Below are 25,844 nucleotides of genomic sequence, written 5' to 3'. Positions count from 1 at the left end.
GGGGACAATAGATACAGTGGGTACAGAGGGAACAGAGGGTACAGAGGGGACAATAGATATAGTGGGTACAGAGGGAACAGAGTGTACAGAGGGTACAGAGGAGACAGAGGGGACAATAGATACAGTGGATACAGTGGGTACAGAGGGGACAGTGGGTACAGAGGGAACAGAGGGTACAGAAGGTAGAGCGGGTACAGAGGGTACAGAGGGAACAGAGGGGACAATAGATACAGTGGGTACAGAGGGAACAGAGGGTACAGAGGGGACAATAGATACAGTGGGTACAGTGGGTACAGAGGGAACAGTGGGTACAGTGGGTACAGAGGGTACAGTGGGTACAGATGGTAGAGCGGGTACAGAGGATACAGAGGGTACAATAGATACAGTGGGTACAGTGGGCACAGAGGGGACAATAGATACAGTGGGTACAGTGGGTACAGAGTGTACAGTGGGGACAGTGGGTACAGAGGGAACAGAGGTTACAGTGGGTACAGTGGGTACAGTGGGGACAATAGATACAGTGGGTACAGTGGGTACAGAGCGTACAGTGGGTACAGAGGGGACAATAGATACAGTGGGTATAGTGGGTACAGAGAGAACAGAGTGTACAGAGGGTACAGAGAGGACAGAGGGGACAATAGATACAGTGGATACAGCGGGTACAGAGGGGACAGTGGGTACAGAGGGAACAGAGGGTACAGAAGATAGAGCGGGTACAGAGGGTACAGAGGGAAAAGAGGGGACAATAGATACAGTGGGTACAGAGGGAACAGAGGGTACAGAAGGTAGAGCGGGTACAGAGGGTACAGAGGGGACAGTGGGTACAGAGGGAACAGTGGGTACAGAGGGGACAGTGGATACAGCGGGTACAGTGGGTACAGTGGGTACAGTGGGCACAGAAGGTAGAGCGGATACAGAGGGTACAGCGGGTACAGAGAGAACAGTGGGTACAGTGGGTACAGAGGGTACAGAGGGTACAATAGATACAGTGGGTACAGTGGGTACAGAGGGAACAGTGGGTACAGTGGGTACAGAGGGTACAGAAGGTAGAGCGGGTACAGAGGGTACAGCAAGTACAGTGGGTACAGAGAGTACAGAGCGTACAGTGGGTACAGAGGGGACAATAGATACAGTGGGTACAGAGGGAACAGAGGGTACAGAGGGGACAATAGATATAGTGGGTACAGAGGGAACAGAGTGTACAGAGGGTACAGAGGAGACAGAGGGGACAATAGATACAGTGGATACAGCGGGTACAGAGGGGACAGTGGGTACAAAGGGTACAGAAGGTAGAGCGGGTACAGATGGTACAGTGGGTACAGAGGGTACAGAAGGTAGAGCGGGTACAGAGGGTACAGCAAGTACAGTGGGTACAGTGGGTACAGCGGGGACAGAGAGTACAGAGCGTACAGTGGGTACAGAGGGTACAGTGGGTACAGAGGGGACAATAGATACAGTGGGTACAGAGGGAACAGAGGGTACAGAGGGGACAATAGATATAGCGGGTACAGAGGGAACAGAGTGTACAGAGGTACAGAGGAGACAGAGGGGACAATAGATACAGTGGATACAGCGGGTACAGAGGGGACAGTGGGTACAGAGGGAACAGAGGGTACAGAAGGTAGAGCGGGTACAGAGGGTACAGAAGGTAGAGCGGATACAGATGGTACAGAGGGGACAGTGGGTGCAGAGGGTACAGTGGGTACAGTGGGTACAGAGGGAACAGAGGGGACAATAGATACAGTGGGTACAGAGGGTACAGTGGGTACAGAGGGGACAGAGGGGACAGAGGGTACAGAGGGTACAGTGAGTACAGAGGGTACAGAGGGTACAGAGGGAACAGTGGGTACAGAGGGGCCAGTGGATACAGTGGGTACAGAGGGTACAGAAGGTAGAGCGGGTACAGAGGGTACAACAAGTACAGTGGGTACAGAGGGTACAGAGGGTACAGTGGATACAGAGGGTACAGAGGGTACAGAGGGGACAGAGAGTACAGTGGGTACAGGGGGAACAGTGGGTACAGAGGGTACAGCGGGTACAGAGGGTACAGAAGGTAGAGCGGGTAAAAGGGTACAGTGGGTACAGAGGATACAGAGGGAACAGTGGGTACAGAGGGAACAGTGGGTACAGAGGGGACAGTGGATACAGTGGGTACAGTGGGTACAGAGGGAACAGAGGGCACAGATGGTACAGAGGGGGCAGTGGGTACAGCGGGTACAGAGGGGACAATAGATACAGTGGGTACAGAGGGGACAGAGAGTACAGAGGGTACAGAGGGTACAGAGGGTACAGTGGGTACAGAGGGGACAATAGATACAGTGGATACAGCAGGTACAGAGGGGACAGTGGGTACAGAGGGTACAGCGGGTACAGAGCGGGCAATAGATACAGTGGGTACAGAGGGGACAGTGGGTACAGAGGGTACAGAGGGGACATTGGGTACAGAGGGTACAGTGGGTACAGTGAGTACAGAGGGAACAGAGGGGACAATAGATACAGTGGGTACAGTGGGTACAGTGGGTACAGAGGGTACAGAGGGTACAGAGGGGACAGTGGGTACAGTGAGTACAGAGGGTACAGAGGGTACAGAGGGGAAAGTGGGTACAGTGAGTACAGAGGGTACAGAGGGTACAGAGGGTACAGTGAGTATAGTGGGTACAGAGGGTACAGAGGGTACAGAGGGTACAGTGGGTACAGAGGGGACAGAGGGGACAGTGGGTACAGTGCAGTGCAGGTGGGAGGAAATACAAATGCAAAGGCTTGAAAAGTTGGGGCAGTTTCCATTAGAACAGAGGCGATTCTCATTCGCCGACTGAGTGGCGATGTGGTTGTCCTGATGACAGACAGTGTCAAAGAAAATTAGATTTTTTTTCCCTCATCCAAGCAATCAATAAATATTAATTTTCATGTTGTCAACATGGTACAAATCTCAGCAAAATCTGCATGATTTTTTGGTGCTAAAAGCAAATTTGGGGGCAGGAGTTAAAAAACCGTTCACTATATCTTCAGCAGCACCTCCACGTTCCCGTCCCAGTCACACACCATCCCGACTGGGAAATATATCGGCCGTTCCTTCATCGTCGCTGGGTCACAATCCTGGAACTCCCTCCCTAACAGCACTGTGGGAGCACCTTCACCACACGGACTGCAGCGGTTCAAGAAGGCGGCTCACCACCACCTCCTCACGGGGCAATTAGGGATGGGCAATAAATGCCAGCCTTGCCAGCGATGCCCACATCCCAAGAATGAATTAAAAAATATATTGTCAGCTTTCCCGGGGAGCCCCCAGACCTGGAGTTACAGGCCCCAGCTCTGACCGCCCGACTAGGGGCACGGATTCAGCTAATGAACAACTAAGAGAGTAGAGACAAGATGGAAGTTCACTCGCCCATGGAGCATTTTTAAAATTGGAAGGAAAGGAATAGCTGAGAGTTTGTTCCTTTCCCAGGGAAGGCAAGCCGTGTTGTAGTGTCACAGAAGTAACGTCTGGGTGTGTAGGCCTTTTTTGGAGTTGAGTTTATTTGGTTACTGAGAATGGTCTGAATGGCCCTCAGGTTCGGTCAGTGTGGTAACAGCACTACCCGCTGGACACACGGAGTATTGCGGCCCGCTCGCTCAAACATCATCCGTGGCCGACTTGTTCAATCTAATGTACTGCAGCACTAATTGTGACCTGTTGTATTGATCGGAGACCTGTCACAGGGGCTACGTGTGTCTGTGTTGTTAAATGTAGCAGTATTCTGATTCTGGCAGATAATTGCACCTGAGGAATGGGCAGGGAGCGGTGATTAATTCCCCACACAGCAGACACGGACAATAATATTATCCGATATACTTAGAACTACAATCCTCGGGACTTCCAGGTGACAAATACCTGAAGTGACACGTGTTACAGGATGAGAATAAATGTCGACGTGGTCACAGTGATGGTCAGGTGTTTAAATGGGCCACAGTAGCCACAGATTAACGTTCTGGCCCCTGGTATCTCAGCAAAGTAATGGGGTTTCTGCCCTTCGAGTCTCGCTGGCTCTGGATGTACAAAGCTCCAGGCAGCTTAGCTGGGTTGGAAACAGCCTTACTCGTGGAACATTGCTCGTAGATTGAGTGTCACGTAACTCAGTGAGGGGGAGGGGCTCGGACCGAGCAGGGCTGCTGGTTGTTTGAATAATGCTGGGAGTTGGAGTGAGTTTGTAAAAAGTTGTTGGGGGGGGGGGGTGTTTTTGGGTTGTTTTTTCATGGTTTAGGGTCTCTTTGGCCCATAATCTGCAGCCAGATGGCTGCTGAGGGCCCCTCAGAGGACAATGCTCCCGGGATGAATTTAGTCAGGGGAGAAAATGTTGGGGGAGGAGAGAATAAAAGGCCCAAAGATTTGGGCCGGGATCCCAGGAGGTTTGGAAAAGAAAACATGGTGGTGGTTCACTGCCAGGATAAGAAGATGTGAGCTTGGGATATTATCCGGACGGTACACGAGGACTGAGGTGAGGGAAACTGCTTTTCCTGACGAACAAAGCTGAATGTTGGGTTCGAGGTGACTGTCAATGGCCGAGGGAAGGTGTAAAGACTTTTACTGAGTTAGAAGGTTGACGATAAACTCTTGGATATATCTCTGCTGTATTCTGAAGACATGGTGGTCTCACTCTTAAACCTGCCCGTTTATATTGAGGACGATGTGCTAATAAAAAAGTTGGAGTTGTGGGACATGAAGTTGTGGAGTTGAGGCCAAGATCAGATCAGCCATGATCTTATTGAATGGTGGAGCAGACTCAAGGGGCCAAATGGCCTACTCCTGCTCCTATTTCTTATGTTCTTATGACGTTAAAATTTGCTCGTTAATAAAGAAGAGATGCTACCCAGGAATGCGGGCAGCCGGTGGAACCTGTTATGTAGAGGTGCGGTTCCCAGAGGGAGTGAAGTCATTACCCTCCAGCATGAAATTCGAGACAATGGAAGGAGTGCAGTACTTCTGGGTACTGCATGGTAACCAGGTGAAGGTTTGCTATTATTGTCTTGGACACGACCACCTTGTAAGAAGCTGTCCAGACCTGTACTGTTATAACTTCAGGTTTTGGTGTTAATAGCTGTGCAGAGGGGCGGAAAGGATTTGTATGATACAATAGAACGATCACAATGTTGTAAATGCTTTTAATCTTGAATAAATTATATATATTTTTTAAAAGCAGGTAGCACTCTCTCTCCCCACTGAGCCAGAAGGTCGTGGGTTCAAATCCCACTCCAGGGACCTGAGCACAAGAATCCGGGCCCACACTCCAGGTCATTACTGAGGGAGTGCTGAAGTGACCAGCAACTCCACAACTTGCATTTATATAGCGCCTTTAATGTAGTAAAACGGCCCAAGGTGCTTCACAGGAGCGGTTATCAAACAAAATTTGACACCGAGCCACACAAGATATTAGGACAGGCGACCAAAACCTTGTAGGTCTTAAGGAGCGTCTGTAAAGGAGGAGAGAGAGGTGGAGAGGTTTAGAGAGGGAATTCCGGAGCTGAGGGCCCAGGCAGCTGAATGGTGGAGCGATAGAAATCGGGGATGTGCAGAGTTGGAGGAGTGCAGAAATCTCAGAGGATTCTGACGAAAGGTCATCGACCTGAAACATTAACTCTGTTTCTCTCTCCACAGAAGCTGCCTGACCCGCTGAGTATTTCCAGCATTTTCTGTTTTTATCTCAGAGGGTTGTGGGGCTGGAGGAGATTACAGAGATAGGGAGGGGCGAGGGCCATGGAGTGATTTGAAAACAAGGATGAGAATTTTAAAATCGAGGCGTTGCTTAATTGGGAGCCAATGTCGGTCAGCGAGCACAGGGGGTGATGGGTGAGCGGGGTTAGGGTATGGGACACAGAATTTTGGATGAGCTTAAGTTTGTGGAGGGTGAAAGATGGGAGTCGGACCAGGAGAGCACATGCGACTTTGAGTGAGTGGGGAGGGCATGTGACCTGCTTGTAGCACACACAATGCTGCATTTGAATTGGTCAGCCTGTGTAGGAGGCACCAGCAGGATAAGAGAAAGGGATGGGGTGGGAGGCGTAGGCCTTGGCCTGCACCCTCACCATTGTTTGGTCCAGAGAGTCAGAGCAGGAACATCAGAGAGGCTTGGTGTAGAAGGAAAGTGATGAGGTCGCCTGCAGAGATTCAGGGAACTTGGAATGACTGGAATGAAACGTATATCTGTGGACTGAAAGTCTCTTTTGTGTAAAAGATTCCCAATATAAAGTGCAGGAATCTCGCTCGTTTTCTCTTATCTCCCCATCTGAAACGGAGATATTACATAATGATTTATCAGATTATTATATGCTGCAGCAGCTGCACTGGATCAGATTTCTTAATTCCTCATAAATTATCATCACTGATTTCTTTTTGTCTGATCTGAATTTTTGGATGCACATGAAGACTTGTGAAAAACCCAAACAAGAATGTTACTTTGAGACGCAACTCTCACTCCTGCTCCTTCAGCCTTTGTACAGGAAACTCCTTTTGACGTCTTTATCGAGCTTTGACTGGTAGTTGTCACTAATGGACATGTCTGTGGTTTCTCAACAACCTCTTGCAAACAGATAAACCGCCGTGACAAATCAACTTATTGTGTTGAAATGTTTCCGGAAACAAGTGGTTTGGATTTCACTCATTTGTGAGTGGAGGAGGTGTGAGGCAGCGCACCACAGAGCTCCCTACCACTGCTCATTGAAAGGACAAAGCCAGCGGGAAATAGCCATCCAGGACCAACAATAGGGGCGAGGCTCCAGGAGGAGTGCTTTGTGTACATGGTGATTATTTATTTTAGAGACGTAAAGCGGCTTCATCAGATCACAAGATAATGGGTGGTATCTAGTCCTTCGATCTGAGGGAAACATTTCAGGGAGCTCACTGTTCATGTACTTATAGATTAAGAACATAAGAAATAGGAGCAGGAATTGGCCAAAAGGCCCCTTGAGCCTGTTCCGCCATTTACTAAGATCATGGCTGATCTTCGACCTCAACTCCACTTTCCCGCCCAATCCCCATATCTCTTGATTCCCCATAGACCTCATCCTTGATTATACTCAACAACTGAGCATTTACAGCCATTTGGGGTAGACAATTCCAAAGATTCACAAAAACTGTGCATCGTACTCCAAGTGTGGTCTCACCAGAGCCCTGTACAAAACTTCCATACTCTTGTACTCCAACCCTTGAGCAATAAAGGCCAAGGTTCACCTGTGGACATGTGAGCATGGCATTTCTCTTTTCCAATCTTCTCTCCTCTCCTGAAGGTATCTCACTCCAGGGGACCCTCTTCATGTTTGAGCCGAGATAGCGTGTAGCTGCACAGTGCTCAACAACCAAGCTCATTATCCCTCTCTAGGTCAAGTGTACTGAGACCAATTCTAGTCTCGAACCATCGCCCTGGCTGCGTTCAGTTACTTGTCACCGATTGGGGTTTGTACCTGGCGCTCGCTTGATTGCTAAGGTGATGCAACAAAGTTTCATTAGATTCATCTCTGGGATGAGAGGGTTGTCCTGAGAGATTGAGCAGATAGGCCTATATTCTCTGCAATTTAGAAGAATGAGAGATGAAAAATATAAGATTCTGAGGGGGATTGACAGGGTAGATGCTCAGAGGCTGTTTCCGCCGGCTGGAAAGACTGGAATTAGGGGGCATAGTTTCAACATTAAGGGCCATTTAAGACTGAGATGAGGAAAATTTCTTCACTCAGGGTGGTGAATCTTTGGAATTCTCTGTCCCAGAGGGCTGTGGAGGCTCAGTCTTTGAGTATATTCAAGGCTGAGATCGATAGAATTTTGGACTCTAGGTGGAGAGATTTGCTAGCTTAGCCCCTCCTGTTAGCGCTGGGGGGGGGTGAGGGGACAGCGAACTTCAGTGCTGGTGTAGCGTTTAGCCTGGGCCTCTAGCGTCTCACAGGTCATGCATGACGTGATAAAGTGCACAGCGCCCCGTTACTGCCCCGCTGTACGATTGGGTCTCACCCCCTGCTGTATCACCTCGCGCCCACAACACCAGCAAGAGGAGGCGTTGTAAACTCGACTGGCCGCTTGGGGAGCGGTAATAAGGGAAATGGTTATCAGCCAGTGCTACCTGTTTCTTTGGTGCGTGATATCCAAGCCCTGCACTTTGTGAGAGTGTTTGGGACGTAATGGCGGTTGTGTGGGGCGCCTTGCAAAACAGAACTGTTGACAACGAGCGTGTGCAGCATCATTGGCCCTACCCTTTAGGCGAGGGAACCAGCCTCTGATGCCGTGCGCAATGCGCCCGAAATTGTTCCGCGCTCCCGCCCTGCTCCCGGAGTTTAGCACCCTATGAGAAGTGGTTTGTGCTTGATTAGCTGTCCACTTCCCTCTTGGAGCGCAAAAGCTGAATATTGCTGGAGGAGAGAATGATTAGCAGCTGGCAGTAATTTTTCAACTTTTTAAAATTTAGTGCCCAACTGGGGTGCTACCAAATTTCTAGTCCTAGCGGAATCACGGGATATGGGGATCGGGCGGGAAAGTGGAGTTGAGGTCAAAGATCAGCCGTGAACATTGAATGGCGGAGCAGGCTCGAGGGGCCAAATCGCCCACTCTTGCTCCTAATTCTTATGTTGAGAAAGTGGGAATTCTTATGATAGGAATTAATAGTTAAATGGTTAACGTACCTTAAAATAAGGGAAATGTTCCGTCATGAAGTTGTAGATCTCGCTGACCGGCAGACTCCCAGTTTTACTGTTCTTCAGAGCCATGAAGATTAGAATGCTGAGAGAAAACAAAGGGAAACAGAGAATGTGTTTGTTATTTATCACAGAGCAAACCCGTAACTCCACCCGTTCACTTCCCCTCAGTCTTCTTCGGTTTTGACCTGTAGAGTAATTGAAGTTGTGTTACCAGTCTATTAATGGGACTAGTAATATAGATTAATCTGGAGATTTATCTGTCGTGTGCGACAAAGCCCTCACATTGGGAACGCTCGAGACTTATTTTGCTGAATTGCCCCTTTCCTGAGTCAAGGGTCCCAGGAAACAGACACCTCAAATGGCCTTTCATTCTTCAACTGTGTACCCGGATAGTGAGTGTCAACAGGATTGTTAGACCTCCTATTCCCACCTCCGTAACATCGCCCGACTCCACCCTGCCTCAGCCCATCCGCTGCTGAAACCCTCATCCGTGCCTTTGTTATCTCCAGACTCGACTATTCCAACGCTCTCCTGGCCGGCCTCCCATCACCCATCACCCCTGTGCTCGCTGACCAACATGGGCTCCCAGTCCGGCAACTCTGGTACACTCATAATAAGGGACGAAACTGAGTACTGTGTACAATGAGCAAGTGTGACCTTAGCTCCTTTAATAAGACTCCAGAGTGCAGGTACCTCGTGGGTGGCCTGCTTATATACTGTGCTCCCAAGGGATGTTGGGATCCCTTGGGACTCCAACAGGTGGGCCCTCTGGTGGTCAGGTGTTATACAGGTTACAAGGGGTTAAATACATAACAAACTCCATTCCAGTTCATTTCTCCATGGCCTCGCCCATCCCTATCTCTATAACCCCCTCCAACCTTACAATCTCCCTGAGATCTCTGTGCTCCTCCAATTCTGGCCTCTTGACCATTCCTGTTCTAATAGCTCCTTATGTGACTTGATGTGAAACTTTGTTTGATTGTTTAATGCACTGTATAAATTCTTGTTGTTGATGGTTCTGTTGATTAAGACAGTGAGCAACACAGCCCAGGAAATTCTGATCTCTGCTGGAGTAAGGAAGTGAAATGAGCCTCCGATTCTGGGATAGGGAGGGGAAACAATCAGTCAGGGCTCCTGTTCCCAGTTATAATCCAAACACCCCCTCGTTGGGTAATGTGTGACCATCAGATGAGGACAGGATTGGACTTGACAGTGAAGGTCCCCATACTCAAAGAGCCTGCCCCCTCTTCCTGGCTAGGTTTACAAGAATGGCCCCAAGCCTGATCTGGCCCATGGAACCGTACAGCAGTGAGAGGTTAGAGGTTCCAGGAGAGGAGGGTCCAACACAAAGTGTTGAAACGCCTTTGCAAACAGCACTAGTGTTCTTCTGAGGGTTGCATTCTTGTATTTTTTAGTCCTTTGTACTCGAGGTGATTGGCAAAAGAACCAGAGGCAACATGAGGAAAAAAGATTTAAGCAATGAGTGGTTAGGATCTGGAACCCACTGCCTGATAGGGCGGTCGAAACAGATTCAATAGTAGCCTTCAAAAGGGAACTGGATCAATACTTGATGCAGAAAAACTTGCAGGGCTTTGGGGAACGAGCGGGAGGAGTGGGACTAACAAGATTGTTCTTCAATACAAGCCTGCGCAGACTCGACGGGCCGAATGGCTTCCTCCTGTGCTGCACTATTCTATGATTCTGTTGTTTCAATGTTGGTTTCTATTCAGTTCTTACATAGAATGTACTGCACAAAAACAGGCCAGGATGGTAGCCTAGGCACAATCACAGACTCGCTCACTAGCGCTGACTTTACCTGTACGAGTAAATGGGTTTAGGGTAGAGCAGATGGTGTGAATCCTGGGTAATGTGAGGTGCAATCCTCTGATAGGGGTACTGGGCAGTAGGTGGGCAGTCCCCGGGGTAACTGGTAATGCCAGAAAACTGCAAAACAAATACAACATGGTCAACAATTAGACTCTGGACTCTGATGAAAAACTGACTATGATCTATGTGTAACATCTCTCTCAAACAAAAATCTCAAAGTGCTTCACATACATTGAAAACCAACCCTCATCCGTGCCTTTGTCACCTCCACACTCAACGATTCCAACGCTCTCCTGGCTGGCTTCCCATCTTCCACCCTCCGTAAACTTCAGCTCATCCAAAACCCTGCTGCCCCGTGTCCTAACCCGCACCGAGTCCCGCTCACCCACCACCCCCTGTGCTCACTGTCCCGTGTCCTAACTCGCACTCAGTCCCACTCACCCATCACCCCCTGTGCTCACTGCCCCGTGTCCTAACTCACACCCAGTCCCACTCACCCATCACCCCCTGTGCTCACTATCCTGTGTCCTAACCCGCACCAAGTCCCGCTCACCCATCACCCCCTGTGCTCGCTGACCCCGTGTCCTAACTCACACCCAGTCCCACTCACCCATCACCCCCTGTGCTCACTGACCCGTGTCCTAACTCACACCAAGTCCCGCTCACCCACCACCCCCTGTGCTCACTGCCCCGTGTCCTAACTCGCACTCAGTCCCACTCACCCATCACCCCCTGTGCTCACTGTCCCGTGTCCTAACTCGCACTCAGTCCCACTCACCCATCACCCCCTGTGCTCACTGCCCCGTGTCCTAACTCACACCCAGTCCCACTCACCCATCACCCCCTGTGCTCACTATCCTGTGTCCTAACCCGCACCAAGTCCCGCTCACCCATCACCCCCTGTGCTCGCTGACCCCGTGTCCTAACTCACACCCAGTCCCACTCACCCATCACCCCCTGTGCTCACTGACCCGTGCCCTAACTCACACCGAGTCCCACTCACCCATCACCCCCTGTGCTCACTGTCCTGTGTCCTAACTCGCACCGAGTCCCGCTCACCCATCACCCCCTGTGCTCACTGCCCCGTGTCCTAACTCACACCCAGTCCCACTCACCCATCACCCACTGTGCTCACTATCCTGTGTCCTAACTCGCACCGAGTCTCACTCACCCATCACCCCCTGTGCTCACTGCCCCGTGTCCTAACTCACACCCAGTCCCACTCACCCATCACCCCCTGTGCTCACTGTCCTACATTGGCTACCGGTCCAGCAACACCTCAATTTTAAAATTCTCATCCTTGTTTTCAAATCCCTCCATAACCTCGCCCCTCCCTATCTCTGTAATCTCCTCCAGCCCTACAACCCTCCGCGATTAAAAACAGAAAATGCTGGAAATACTCAGCAGGTCAGGCAGCATCTGTGGAGCGAGAAACAGAGTTAATGTTTCAGGTCGATGACCTTTCGTAAGAATCCTCTGAGATCTCTGTGCTCCTCCAATTCTGGCCTCTTGCGCATCCCCATATTTTAATCTCTCCACCATCGGTGGCCGTGCCTTCAGCTGCCTTGGCCCCAAGCTCTGGAACTCCCTCCCTAAACCTCTCTGCCTCTCTCTCCTCCTTTAAAACGCTCCTTAAAACCTACCGCTTTGGTCACTTGTCCTAATATCTCATGTGGCTTGGTGACAAATGTTATTTTGATAATGCTCCTGTGAAGCACCTTGGGACATTTTACTATGTTAAAGGCCATGTGGAAATTCAAGTTGTTGTTGCTATTGACAGTTCTGTAAAACCCAGATTCCAGCCACAGGTCTGAGAGTAGTTAGCAACAATTGCAATTTTGAATCCCGGGTGCGGCATTAATGCCCCTCCAGCCTGAGTGGGTTGTTCCATTGTGTTGTATTATGGAGTGGCCGGAAGCAATTCACACCAAACCCAAGGTGCACTCCTGGCTTCAGGGGGAGATTGACCAATGGCGGAGTGGAGGTCAAGCAGGCCCTCATTGGGGAGCAGTGGAAATCTGAGAGTCGCCCAGTGCTGTCCAGTCAATACAAGCAAAACCGGGCGAGTATGGGCAGCAAATTGGCAGCGCCCTTCACTCTCCGCCAGCAGGTGATGCAAGGATGCGGAGAAAATAAGATATAAAATAACTCCAACTTATTACATTTAGTCACTTGCAGTAAAAGGTTAGAAGTAATGGGGGGAGGGGGAAATGTTGGTTAGCACCTGAATAAGGGAGTGAATTGGGCAACGCAAGTCCTGGATCATCCAGAATTGTTCTGTGGGTCTCATTATCTTGAATCTGATGAGCTGTGGGTATGATTCAGGCATGGTGATCCAGCCCAGAACCAGATGGGCGACTCGGACACTGACAGTGGCTCCCAGCTAGGGTCAGGCGGTGCGAATGGGAAACATTAAGGCAAGTGACAAAGTTTACTTACACCGTCCCTCAACAGGTCCTGTAAGGATTGCTGGTTAGTTCGTTGTAGAGCCGAGACAACTAGCGGGGCACAAGCGTTGCCTCGTCCTTGATCAATCTCGGAGCAGGGTCCTTAGACTCAATGACATATCCAAGGGACTTACCGTCACCAGGGACGCTTGAATATCACCTGAGTCACTTTGGCGTTGGACGTATTTCAGGCGCCCTTGAGCGTGGGTCATAACCCCAAGAAATTGGATGTTTCTGATCCTGATTTGCACAGGAGAAACTTTGCCCCTAATGTTCTTCCAAATTTCAGTGAAATTTTCAAAAATGGGCATGGCCATTTTCATGATCCAAGTCATTGGGAAAATCCCAGCTTCTATCTGAGTATTTTCCAACAATATGAAGTGGCCAGAGATGGCTACGTTGGTGCTGGTGTCCCCTGGATGAGCCTACCTGCTGCTGAGCGGGTGGAACGGGACAGTAGATGTGTTGTGCCTGCGACTGATAGCACAGCAGTTCATGTTGCTCAAGCCCACGCCCAGGCACGGTGTTGGTCTCGTACTTGGGGTTCTGGATCTGTAAAAGAACAAAGACCAATGGATGCGAGAGATGGCTGTTAGCCGCCTGGTTAACGGGAGAGCCTGTCCCCTGAAGGACACACTCGGGAGGAAGTGTATTCACTGATGATTCTATACCAGCATTCCGTGTATTTTGACTCGAGGTTGTAATAAAATAGGGAGACTTCTGTACTTTATCTCACATTGCTCTGAAATAGCTAGAATTAGAACTGGAAGCTGTCTTTTCTTATCTAGTTTCAAAATGGATTGCCAGGAAGTGAAGGATTTATAATGCTGAGGTTAAAATCGGGTCCTGCAGAGAGAGAGAGATATGAAGGAGAGCCTTACCTTGGTAGTGCTGGTCAGATCATTCATTTTTTTCCTGCACTGCAGCCAGAGTCTGAAGCTAATGCTGATGGCAGTGACATTCTCTGCCAACTCTTCCTCTGCCTGTTGACTGATTTGTCTTGTTACCTGTGCCCATAGGAGGGAGATAACCTCCTTCCAGCTACTCACTTGGTCAATCAGCACCTCCAGAGCTGCATTGCATCGCAGAAACTGGGGGCCCCATTATTTCGTCTGCCTCGGTTCAATCTCGCTAGTTACAGCCTACCACCAGAAAAAGCACCTTCCCTTTAAGGTGGGCTGGATGCCCTACATAAGATTACATAGCATATACAGCACAGAAACTGAACATTCGGCCCAATCAGTTCATAGCGACGTTTATGCTCCACTCGAGCCTCCTCCCATCTTTCTCATCCACCTCGATCAGCATAACCTTCTATTCCTTTCTCCCTCATATGCACGTCTAGCCTCTCCTTAAATGCATCAATACTATTCGTCTCAACCACTCCCTGTGGTAGCGAGTTCCACCTTCTCACCATGTCTCTATGTAGCAGCCTCTCCACTGGTTCTCCTGTGCTCCCAATCAATGGGCTGCCTATAGTGGGTTTCATGCAGGCAGCTCAGCAAATTAAGTGTGGCCATGAGACGGGCACTAGGGTCATGCCAACCTCTTTGAGCTCCACGCGAGAATCGTCCCCCTTGTCTATGTCCGCAATCACCACACAAGGAGAAGTCGTGTACTGTACAACCTCTCTCTGTCCTCCCAGCCACAAGACCTCCGGGAGACCAGCGATTTTGTTACGTCTAAAGGACCCAGGCCCTGAAATTCTGTGGGAGTTCTCCAGAGAAGCTACAGCAGCAGAATGGGACAACCCCCTCCCCCTCCCGCTGCCCCAGCCCAAATCTGAATGGTCAAGGCTGTGATCTCTCCATCCTCACCCTGTTCCCTGTGTTCACACGGAGTCACAGTTCATGGGCTGGATAGGTGGTTCGAGGGAGAGACAGAATGCCAGGGTGGCCCTCCTAACCATGTGCCGGTTTACCAGGGCTTGTAAGGCCATAGATGATTGGCACATTCACCCTCCTCGAGAATATTGCATTCCTAGTCAAACAACCATATCCTTACATTGCCTGGAACCACTTGCAGAAACCTATCCCTCGAGATTCGGTGACAGATCATTGTAACCTTTTACTTTTTCACTTTCTCGCCAGTTTCCAAATGTCCTCTGTTTCTGTGTCTATACTAAATGGATCTTTCCTTAAATTCTTATCGTTTTGCCAATACACTTCAGGCATTAAACACAAGCATTGTGAATGACATGATTTACAACTTTGTAGCTCATACTGTGTACCAGATCGGCATGAGGTGAAGCTGAGTGATTCACCGCACTATCCAACCCTGAACTAATGGTATCAAACCAACTCATTCCTTCTGGGGATGATGCGACTATCGCCCTGACGGCTCTGTATTTGCATCTCTTTCTATGTCAGTGGAGGTATGGAAAGTGGTTCACGTTGTCCAGGGCCGCGCCGTGGATTTTGATGACTGGGGGGGGCAGTGCTGTGTGGCAGGGTCAGGTTGGTGGAGGACCTTTGTCTCACGGATGTTTAGTGTAAGGCCCATGCTTTCAGACGCCTCACTGAAGATGTTGACGATGGCTTGGAGTTCAGCCTCTGTGTGTGCGCAGACACAAGCATCGTCCGTGTACTGTAGCTCGACGACAGAGGTTGGGACGGTCTTGGACCTGGCCTGGAGTGGCGTAGGTTGAACAGGTTCCCACTGGTTCTGTAGTTTAGTTCCACTCCAGCGGGGAGTTTGTTGACTGTGAGGTGGAGCATTGCAGCGAGGAAGATTGAGAAGAGGGTTGGTGCGATGATGCAGCCCTGCTTGACCCTGGTCTGGACATGGATTGGGTCAGTGGTGGATCCGTTGGTCAGGATCACGGCCTGCATGTCATCATGGAGCAGGCGGAGGATGGCGACAAACTTTTGGGGGCAGCTGAAACGGAGGAGGACGTTCCATAGTCCCTCGCGGGTAACAGTGTCAAAGGCCTTTGTGAGGTCAAAGGCCATGTACAAGGGTTGGTGCTGTTCCCTGCATTTCTCTTGCAGTTGCCGTGCCATGAAGATCATGTCCGTTGGACCCTGTAGTGGAGAGAATCCGCACTGTGACTCCGGGAGGAGCTCCTCAGCCACAGGGAGAAAACAGTTGAGGAGAATGCTAGCGATGACTTTCTCAGTGGCCGACAACAGGGAGATTGCTCTGTAGTTGCCGCATACCTCGGGAGCCTACTATCAACAAGGCCAGTGCAGTCTTCAGCCGCCTGAGGAAGAGTGTGTTCGAAGACCAGGACCTAAATCTGCAACAAGCTCATGGTCTACAGGGCAGTAGTGATACCTGCTCTCCTGTATGGCTCAGAGACATGGACCATGTACAGCAGACACCTTAAATCGCTGGAGAAATACCACCAACGCTGTCTCCGCAAGATCCTGCAAATCCCCTGGGAGGATAGACGCACCAACGTCTGTGTTCTCACTCAGGCCAACATCCCCAGTATTGAAGCACTGATCACAGTCTATCAGCTCCGCTGGGCGAGCCACACTGTCCGCATGCTTGGCACAAGACTCCCGAAGCAGGCGCTTTACTTGGAACTCCTACACGGCAAGCGATCCCCAGGTGGGCAGAGGAAACGTTTCAAGGACACCCTCAAAGCCGCCCTGATAAAGTGCAATATCCCCACTGACACCTGGGAGTCCCTGGCCAAAGACCGCCCTAAGTGGAGGAAGTGCATCCGGGAGGGCGCTGAGCACCTCGAGTCTCGTCGCCGAGAGCATGCAGAAACCAAGCGCAGGCAGCGGAAGGAGCGTGCGGCAAACCAGACTCCCCACCCAGCCTTTCCTCAACCACTGTCTGTCCCACCTGTGACAGAGACTGTAATTCCTGTATTGGATGGTAGCCATCCATCACAGGCTGTCCCTCAGAATCAAGGAAGACTTGCTTCCACTCCTGAAGTGAGTTCTTAGGTGGCTGAACAGTCCAATACGGGAACCACAGTCCCTGTCACAGGTGGGACAGATAGATGTTGAGGAAAGGGTGGGTGGGACTGGTTTGCCGCACGCTCCTTCCGCTGCCTGCGCTTGGTTTCTGCATGCTCTCGGCGATGAGACTCGAGGTGCTCAGCGTCCTCCCGGATGCACTTCCTCCACTTAGGGCGGTCTTTGGCCAGGGACTCTCAGGTGTCGGTGGGGATGTTGCACTTTATCAGGGAGGCTTTGAGGGTGTCCTTGTAGCGTTTCCTCTGCCCACCTTTGGCTCGTTTGCCGTGAGGGAGCTCCGAGTAGAGCACTTGCTTTGGGAGTCTCGTGTCTGGCATGTGGACTATGTGGCCTGCCCAGCGGAGCTGATCGAGTGTGGTCAGTGCTTCAAAGCTGGGGATGTTGGCCTGGTCGAGGACACTAACGTTGGTGCGTCTGTCCTCCCAGGGGATTTGTAGGATCTTGCGGAGACATCGTTGGTGATATTTCTCCAGCAACTTGAGGTGTCTACTGTACATGGTCCATGTCTCTGAGCCATACAGGAGGGCGGGTATCACTACAGCCCTGTAGACCATGAGCTTGGTGGCAGTTTTGAGGGCCTGGGGTCTTCAAACACTCTTTTCCTCAGGCGGCCGAAGGCTGCACTGGCGCACTGGAGGCGGTGTTGGATCTCGTCGTCGACGCCTGCTCTTGTTGATAGGAGGCTCCCGAGATATGGGAAGTGGTCCACATTGTCCAGGGCCGCACCATGGATCTTGATGACTGGGGGGCAGTGCTGTGCGGCGAGGACAGGCTGGTGGAGGACCTTTGTCTTACGGATAGTTAAGGCCCATGCTTTCGTACACCTCAGTAAATACGTCGATGATGTCCTGGAGTGCAACCTCTGTATGTACGCAGACGCAGGCGTCGTCTGCGTACTGTAGCTTGATGACTGAGGTTGGTACTTCACAGTCAACAAGCTACCCGCTGGAGTGGAACTAAACTACAGAACCAGTGGGAATCTATTCAACCTTCGCCACCTCCAGGTCAGATCCAAGACTACCCCAACCTCTGGACTGTACAGTCACCTGAAAACTCACTTATAGAGTGGAAACGAGTCTTCCTCGATTTCGAGGGACTGCCAATGATGATGATGATGATTTCAGTGAATTATCTTTGACTACGTTCCCTAAATATTGGGACTTACTGGACCTGTAAACCACGCAAGCCTGCGATGGCCGAGTTGCGATTGGTTATATGTATTCTGCTTTTACAATGGACAGGTTGGGTTCTGTGATTTGTCCGTTCACTGCTCCTGTTTTCCAGTGAGAGGTTGTTTACAGAAGAGCCTGCAGTTATTACATTGTCAATGCATTGCCCTGCACAGATATATTGATGGTCTGTGGTCAAATCTGTCACTCTGAAAAGGTTCTGTGGCTCCTGACATTATGTTGCAAAGTAAAGGCTGAATGGCGATGAGTTAGAGACAAAGAGAAGATGCTTTAGTTGCAAATTTTAATGTTGTAAAATAAAGAATGTATTTTTCTAAGATTCAATCACCATCATTTATTGAGCAGAGTGTGCCATTATCGATTATTGTTTAAACAGTCGCCGTGTGTCTCCCAACTTTTAAATGGCAAATGTGATCAAATCTTAAAAAGAGACTGGGGTCGTAAACTGTGCTCAGGATGTGACTCTGCAATTATGCTCTTGCTGACCTCCAGCCAGACATTTTGAGCTCTGGCTTTAACAGGAGCAGGACCAACGAGGCATTCTCTTCCAAAGAGGGATTTTCCCCACATTTCCTCTTGCTTCAATTCCTTTTGTCGGTACAAGAGTTTTTTTTATTGTGCATACGAAACAAACTGACCTCCCATTTAATGGCAAGCAGCAGCCCTTTATTATCTCGTAGGGCTTCCCCGCCCTCAGCCAAGAAAAAGCATTCTGCACTTGAGTGTGACTCGGTGGGTTCGCACTCACACCTCTGAATCAGAAGTTGTGGGTTCAAGTCCCACTCCAGAGGCTTGAGAACAAAATCTCGGCTGACACTCCCATGCAGTGCTGAGGAAGCGCTGCACTGTCGGAGGGGCAGTACTGAGGGAGTGCCGCACTGTTGGAGGGGCAGTACTGAGGGAGTGCCGCACTGTTGGAGGGGCAGTACTGAGGAAGCGCCGCACTGTTGGAGGGGCAGTACTGAGGAAGCGCCGCACTGTTGGAGGGGCAGTACTGAGGAAGCGCCGCACTGTTGGAGGGGCAGTACTGAGGAAGCGCCGCACTGTCGGAGGGGCAGTACTGAGGAAGCGCCGCACTGTTGGAGGGGCAGTACTGAGGGAGTGCCGCACTGTTGGAGGGGCAGTACTGAGGAAGCGCTGCACTGTTGGAGGGGCAGTACTGAGGGAGTGCCGCACTGTTGGAGGGGCAGTACTGAGGGAGTGCCGCACTGTTGGAGGGGCAGTACTGAGGAAGCGCTGCACTGTTGGAGGGGCAGTACTGAGGGAGTGCCACACTGTTGGAGGGGCAGTACTGAGGGAGTGCCGCACTGTTGGAGGGGCAGTACTGAGGAAGCGCTGCACTGTTGGAGGGGCAGTACTGAGGGAGTGCCGCACTGTTGGAGGGGCAGTACTGAGGGAGTGCCGCACTGTTGGAGGGGCAGTACTGAGGAAGCGCTGCACTGTTGGAGGGGCAGTACTGAGGGAGCGCCGCACTGTTGGAGGGGCAGTACTGAGGAAGCGCTGCACTGTTGGAGGGGCAGTACTGAGGGAGTGCCGCACTGTTGGAGGGGCAGTACTGAGGGAGTGCCACACTGTTGGAGGGGCAGTACTGAGGAAGCGCTGCACTGTTGGAGGGGCAGTACTGAGGGAGCGCTGCACTGTCAGAGGGGCAGTATTGAGGGAGCACTGCACTGTCGAAGGGGCAGTGCTGAGGGTGTGCTGCAACGTCGGTGGGGCAGTACTGAGGGAGTGCCGCACTGTCGGAGGGGCAGTACTGAGGGAGCGCCGCACTGTCGGAGGGGCAGTGTTGAGGGAGCATCGCACTGTCGGAGGGGCAGTACTGAGGGAGCATCGCACTGTCGGAGGCGCAGTACTGAGGGAGCGCCGCAGTGTCGGAGGGGCAGTACTGAGGGAGCGTTGCAGTACTGAGGGAACGCTGCACAGTTGGAGGGGCAGTACTGAGGGAGCGCGCAGTGTCAGAGATACCGTCTTTCAGATGAGACGTTAAAGCAAGGCCCCACCAGTTTTCTCAGGTGGACGTAAAAGATCCCAAGGTACTCTTTCGAAGAACATAAGGGCAGAGAAACCCAAGGCAAAAAACAAAAAGGGCCACTGAATATAAAGGGGCTGCAGGAGGGGTCAAAACTAAAAATCATGGATTAAAAACTAGTATTAAAACACTCTACCTAAATGCACGCAGCATTCAAAATAAAGTAAATGAGTTGACGGCACAAATCATTACAAATGGGTATGATTTGGTGGCCATTACAGAAACATGGTTTCAGGGTGGCCAAGACTGGGAATTAAACATACAGGGGAATCTGACGATTCGGAAAGATAGACAAGAAGGGAAAGGAGGTGGGGTAGCTCTGTTAATAAAGGATGATATCAGGGCAGTTGTGAGAGACGACATTGGTACTAATGAACAAAATGTTGAATCATTGTGGGTGGAGATTAGAGATAGTAAGGGGAAAAAGTCACTGGTGGGCGTAGTTTATAGGCCCCCAAATAATAACTTCACGGTGGGGCGGACAATAATCAAGGGAATAATGGAGGCATGTGAAAAAGGAACGGCAGTAATCATGGGGGATTTTAACCTACATATCGATTGGTCAAATCAAATCACACGGGGTAGCCTGGAGAAGGAATTCATAGAATGCATACGGGATTGTTTTATAGACCAGTATGTTACAGAACCTACAAGGGAGCAAGCTATCTTAGATCTGGTCCTGTGCAATGAGACAGGAATAATAAACAATCTCCTAGTAAAAGATCCTCTCGGAATGAGTGATCACAGTATGGTTCAATTTCTAATACAGATTGAGGGTGAGGAAGTAGTGTCTCAAATGAGCATACTATGCTTAAACAAAGGGGACTACAGTGGGATGAGGGCAGAGTTGGCTAAAGTAGACTGGAAACACAGACTAAATGGTGGCACAATTGAGGAACAGTGGAGGACTTTTAAGGAGCTCTTTCATAGTGCTCAACAAAAATATATTCCAGTGAAAAAGAAGGGCGGTAAGAGAAGGAATAACCAGCCATGGATAACTAAGGAAATAAAGGAGAGTATCAAATTAAAAACCAATGCGTATAAGGTGGCCAAGGTTAGTGGGAAAATAGAAGATTGGGAACATTTTAAACGACAGCAAAGAATGACTAAGAAAGCAATAAAGAAAGGAAAGATAGATTACGAAAGTAAACTTGCGCAAAACATAAAAACAGATAGTAAAAGCTTTTACAGATATATAAAACAGAAAAGAGTGACTAAAGTAAATGTTGGTCCCTTAGAAGATGAGAAAGGGGATTTAATAATGGGAATGTGGAAATGGCTGAGACCTTAAACAATTATTTTGCTTCGGTCTTCACAGTGGAAGACACAAAAACCATGCCAAAAAATTGCTGCTCACAGGAATGTGGGAAGGGAGGACCTTGAGACAATCACTATCACTAGGCGGGTAGTGCTGGACAGACTAATGGGACTCAAGGTAGACAAGTCCCCTGGTCCTGATGAAATGCATCCCAGGGTATTAAAAGAGATGACAGAAGTTATAGCAGATGCATTCGTTATAATCTACCAAAATTCTCTGGAATCTGGGGAGGTACCAGCGGATTGGAAAGCAGCTAATGTAACGCCTCTGTTTAAAAAAGGGGGCAGACAAAAGGCAGGTAACTATAGGCCGGTTAGTTTAACATCTGTAGTGGGGAAAATGCTTGAAACTATCATTAAGGAAGAAATAGCGGGACATCTAGATAGGAATACTGCAATCAAGCAGACGCAATATGGATTCATGAAGGGGAAATCATGTTAAACTAATTTACTGGAATTCTTTGAGGATATAATGAGCATGGTGGATAGAGGTGTACCGATGGATGTGGTGTATTTAGATGTCCAAAAGGCATTCGATAAGGTGCCACACAAAAGGTTACTGCAGAAGATAAAGGTACGCGGAGTCAGAGGAAATGTATTAGCATGGATAGAGAATTGGCTGGCTAACAGAAAGCAGAGAGTCGGGATAAATGGGTCCTTTTCGGGTTGGAAATCGGTGGTTAGTGGTGTGCCACAGGGATCGGTGCTGGGACCACTGTTTACAATATACATAGATGACCTGGAAGAGGGGACAGAGTGTAGTGTAACAAAATTTGCAGATGACACAAAGATTAGTGGGAAAGCGGGTTGTGTAGAGGACACAGAGAGGCTGCAAAGAGATTTAGATAGGTTAAGCAAATGGGCTAAGGTTTGGCAGATGGAATACAATGTCGGAAAGTGTGAGGTCATCCACCTTGGGAAAAAAAACAGTAAAAGGGAATATTATTTGAATGGGGAGAAATTACAACATGCTGCGGTGCAGAGGGACCTGGGGGTCCTTGTGCATGAGTCCCAAAAAGTTAGTTTGCAGGTGCAGCAGGTAATCAGGAAGGCGAATGGAATGTTGGCCTTCATTGCGAGAGGGATGGAGTACAAAAGCAGGGAGGTCCTGCTGCAACTGTATAGGGTATTGGTGAGGCCGCACCTGGAGTACTGCGTGCAGTTTTGGTCACCTTACTTAAGGAAGGATATACTAACTTTGGAGGGGGTACAGAGACGATTCACTAGGCTGATTCCGGAGATGAGGGGGTTAGAAACATAGAAACATAGAAAATAGGTGCAGGAGTAGGCCATTCGGCCCTTCTAGCCTGCACCGCCATTCAATGAGTTCATGGCTGAACATGCAACTTCAGTACCCCATTCCTGCTTTCTCGCCATAGCCCTTGATCCCCCTAGTAGTAAGGACTTCATCTAACTCCTTTTTGAATATATTTAGTGAATTGGCCTCAACAACTTTCTGTGGTAGAGAATTCCACAGGTTCACCACTCTCTGGGTGAAGAAGTTTCTCCTCATCTCGGTCCTAAATGGCTTACCACTCTCTTATCCTTAGTCTGTGACCCCTGGTTCTGGACTTCCCCAACATTGGGAACATTCTTCCTGCATCTAACCTGTCTAAACCCGTCAGAATTTTAAACGTTTCTATGAGGTCCCCTCTCATTCTTCTGAACTCCAGTGAATACAAGCCCAGTTGATCCAGTCTTTCTTGATAGGTCAGTCCCGCTATCCCAGGAATCAGTCTGGTGAACCTTCGCTGCACTCCCTCAATAGCAAGAATGTCCTTCCTCAGGTTAGGAGACCAAAACTGTACACAATACTCCAGGTGTGGCCTAATCAAGGCCCTGTACAACTGTAGCAACACTTCCCTGCCCCTGTACTCAAATCCCCTCGCTATGAAGGCCAACATGCCATTTGCTTTCTTAACTGCCTGCTGGACCTGCATGCCAACCTTCAATGACTGATGTACCATGACACCCAGGTCTCGTTGTACCTCCCCTTTTCCTAATCTGTCACCATTCAGATAATAGTCTGTCTCTCTGTTTTTACCACCAAAGTGGATAACCTCACATTTATCCACATTATACTTCATCTGCCATGCATTTGCCCACTCACCTAACCTATCCAAGTCGCTCTGCAGCCTCATAGCATCCTCCTCGCAGCTCACACTGCCACCCAACTTAGTGTCATCCGCAAATTTGGAGATACTACATTTAATCCCCTCGTCTAAATCATTAATGTACAGTGTAAACAGCTGGGGCCCCAGCACAGAACCTTGCGGTACCCCACTAGTCACTGCCTGCCATTCTGAAAAGTACCCATTTACTCCTACTCTTTGCTTCCTGTCTGACAACCAGTTCTCAATCCATGTCAGCACACTGCCCCCAATCCCATGTGCTTTAACATTGCACGTTAATCTCTTGTGTGGGACCTTGTCGAAAGCCTTCTGAAAGTCCAAATATACCACATCAACTGGTTCTCCCTTGTCCACTCTACTGGAAACATCCTCAAAAAATTCCAGAAGATTTGTCAAGTATGATTTCCCTTTCACAAATCCATGCTGACTTGGACCTTATGAGGATAGATTGAGTAGACTGGGTCTTTACTCGTTGGAGTTCAGAAGGATGAGGGGTGATTTTATAGAAACATTTAAAATAATGAAAGGGATAGATAAGATAGAGGCAGAGAGGTTGTTTCCACTGATTGGGGAGACTAGAACTAGGGGGCACAGCCTCAAAATACGGGGGAGCCAATTTAAAACCGAGTTGAGAAGGAATTTCTTCTCCCAGAGGGTTGTGAATCTGTGGAATTCTCTGCCCAAGGAAGCAGTTGAGACTAGCTCATTGAATGTATTCAAGTCACAGATAGATAGATTTTTAACCAATAAGGGAATTAAGGGTTACGGGGAGCGGGCGGGTAAGTGGAGCTGAGTCCACGGCCAGATCAGCCATGATCTTGTTGAGTGACGGAGCAGGCTCGAGGGGCTAGATGGCCTACTCCTGTTCCTAATTCTTATGTTCTTATGTCTTATATTATCAGAAATAGCAACAGAAGGCCCCTCGAGCCTGCTCCGCCATTCAATAAGATCATGGCTGATCCGATCATGGACTCAGCTCCACTTCCCCGCCCACTCCCCATAACCCCTTATCGTTTAAGAAACTGTCTATTTCTGTCTTAAACTTATATAATGACCCAGCTTCCACAGCTCTCTGAGGCAGCGAATTACACAGAATTACAACCCTCTGAGAGAAGAAATTTCTCCTCATCTCTGTTTTAAATGGGTGGCCCCTTAATTCTAAGATTATGCCCTCTAGTTCTAGTATCCCCCATTAATGGAAACATCCTCTCTGCATCCACCTTGTCAAGCCCCCTCATAATCCTACATGTTTCGATAAGATCACTTTCATTCTTCTGAATTCCAATGAGTAGAGGCCCAACCTACTCAGCCTTTCCTCATAAATCAACCCCCTCATGCCTGGAATCAACCTAGTGAACCTTCTCTGAACTGCCTCCAAAGCAAGTATATCCTTTCGTAAATATGGAAACCAAAACTGCACGCAGTACTCCAGGTGTAGCCTCACCAATACCCTGTATAACTGTAGCAAGACATCCCTGTTTTTATACTCCATCCCCTTTGCAATAAAGGCCAAGATACCATTGGCCGTCCTGATCACTTGCTGTTCCTGCATACTATCCTTTTGTGTTTCATGCACAAGTACCCCCAGGTGCCGCTGTACTGCAGCACTTTGCAATCTTTCTCCATTTAAATAATAACTTGCTCTTTGATTTTTTTCTGCCAAAGTGCATGACCTCACACTTTCCAACATTATACTCCATCTGCCAAATTTTTGCCCACTCACTTAGCCTGTCTATGTCCTTTTGCAGATTTTTTGTGTCCTCCTCACACATTGCTTTTCCTCCCATCTTTGTATCGTCAGCAAACTTGGCTACGTTACACTCAGTCCCTTCTTCCAAGTCGTTAATATATATTGTAAATAGTTGGGGTCCCAGCACTGAACCCTGCGGCACTCCACTAGTTACTCTTGCCAACCAGGGAATGAACCATTTATCCCAACTCTCTGTATTCTGTTAGTTAGCCAATCCTCTATTCATGCTAATATATTACCCCCAATCCCGTGAACTTTTATCTTGTGCAGTAAACTTTTATGTGGCACCTTGACAAGTGCCTTCTGGAAATCCAAATACACCACATCCACTGGTTCCCCTTTATCCACCCTGTTCGTTACATCCTCAAAGAACTCCAGCAAATTTATCAAACATGACTTCCCCTTCATAAATCCATGCTGACTCTGCCTGACCGAATTTTGTTTTTCCAAATGTCCTGCTACTGCTTCTTTAATAATTAATTCCAACATCTTCCCAACCACAGATGTTGGGCTAACTGGTCTATAGTTTCCTGCTTTTTGTCTGCCTCGTTTTTTAAAT

The 25,844-nt window shown here is 49.2% G+C and overlaps 1 protein-coding gene across 1 annotated transcript in view; it reads right to left on the bottom strand.

Moving 5' to 3' along the window:
* The window catches only part of LOC139226900 (forkhead box protein N1-like), a 73,373-nt gene that overhangs the window by 14,127 nt on the left and 33,402 nt on the right, over positions 1-25,844 (bottom strand). The window contains exons 4-6 of the mRNA XM_070857994.1: positions 13,362-13,484; positions 10,475-10,602; positions 8,644-8,740 (exon numbers count right to left, since the gene is read on the bottom strand). Of these exons, the coding sequence (XP_070714095.1) occupies positions 8,644-8,740; positions 10,475-10,602; positions 13,362-13,484 (348 nt within the window). The remainder of the gene's footprint in view (positions 1-8,643; positions 8,741-10,474; positions 10,603-13,361; positions 13,485-25,844) is intronic.

This window comes from Pristiophorus japonicus, chromosome 16 (assembly GCF_044704955.1).
Source record: "Pristiophorus japonicus isolate sPriJap1 chromosome 16, sPriJap1.hap1, whole genome shotgun sequence".
In the NCBI taxonomy this organism is placed as follows: domain Eukaryota; kingdom Metazoa; phylum Chordata; class Chondrichthyes; family Pristiophoridae; genus Pristiophorus; species Pristiophorus japonicus.
The sequence above is the reverse complement of the archived record's forward strand: the minus strand, read 5'-3'. Positions and strand labels throughout refer to the sequence as shown.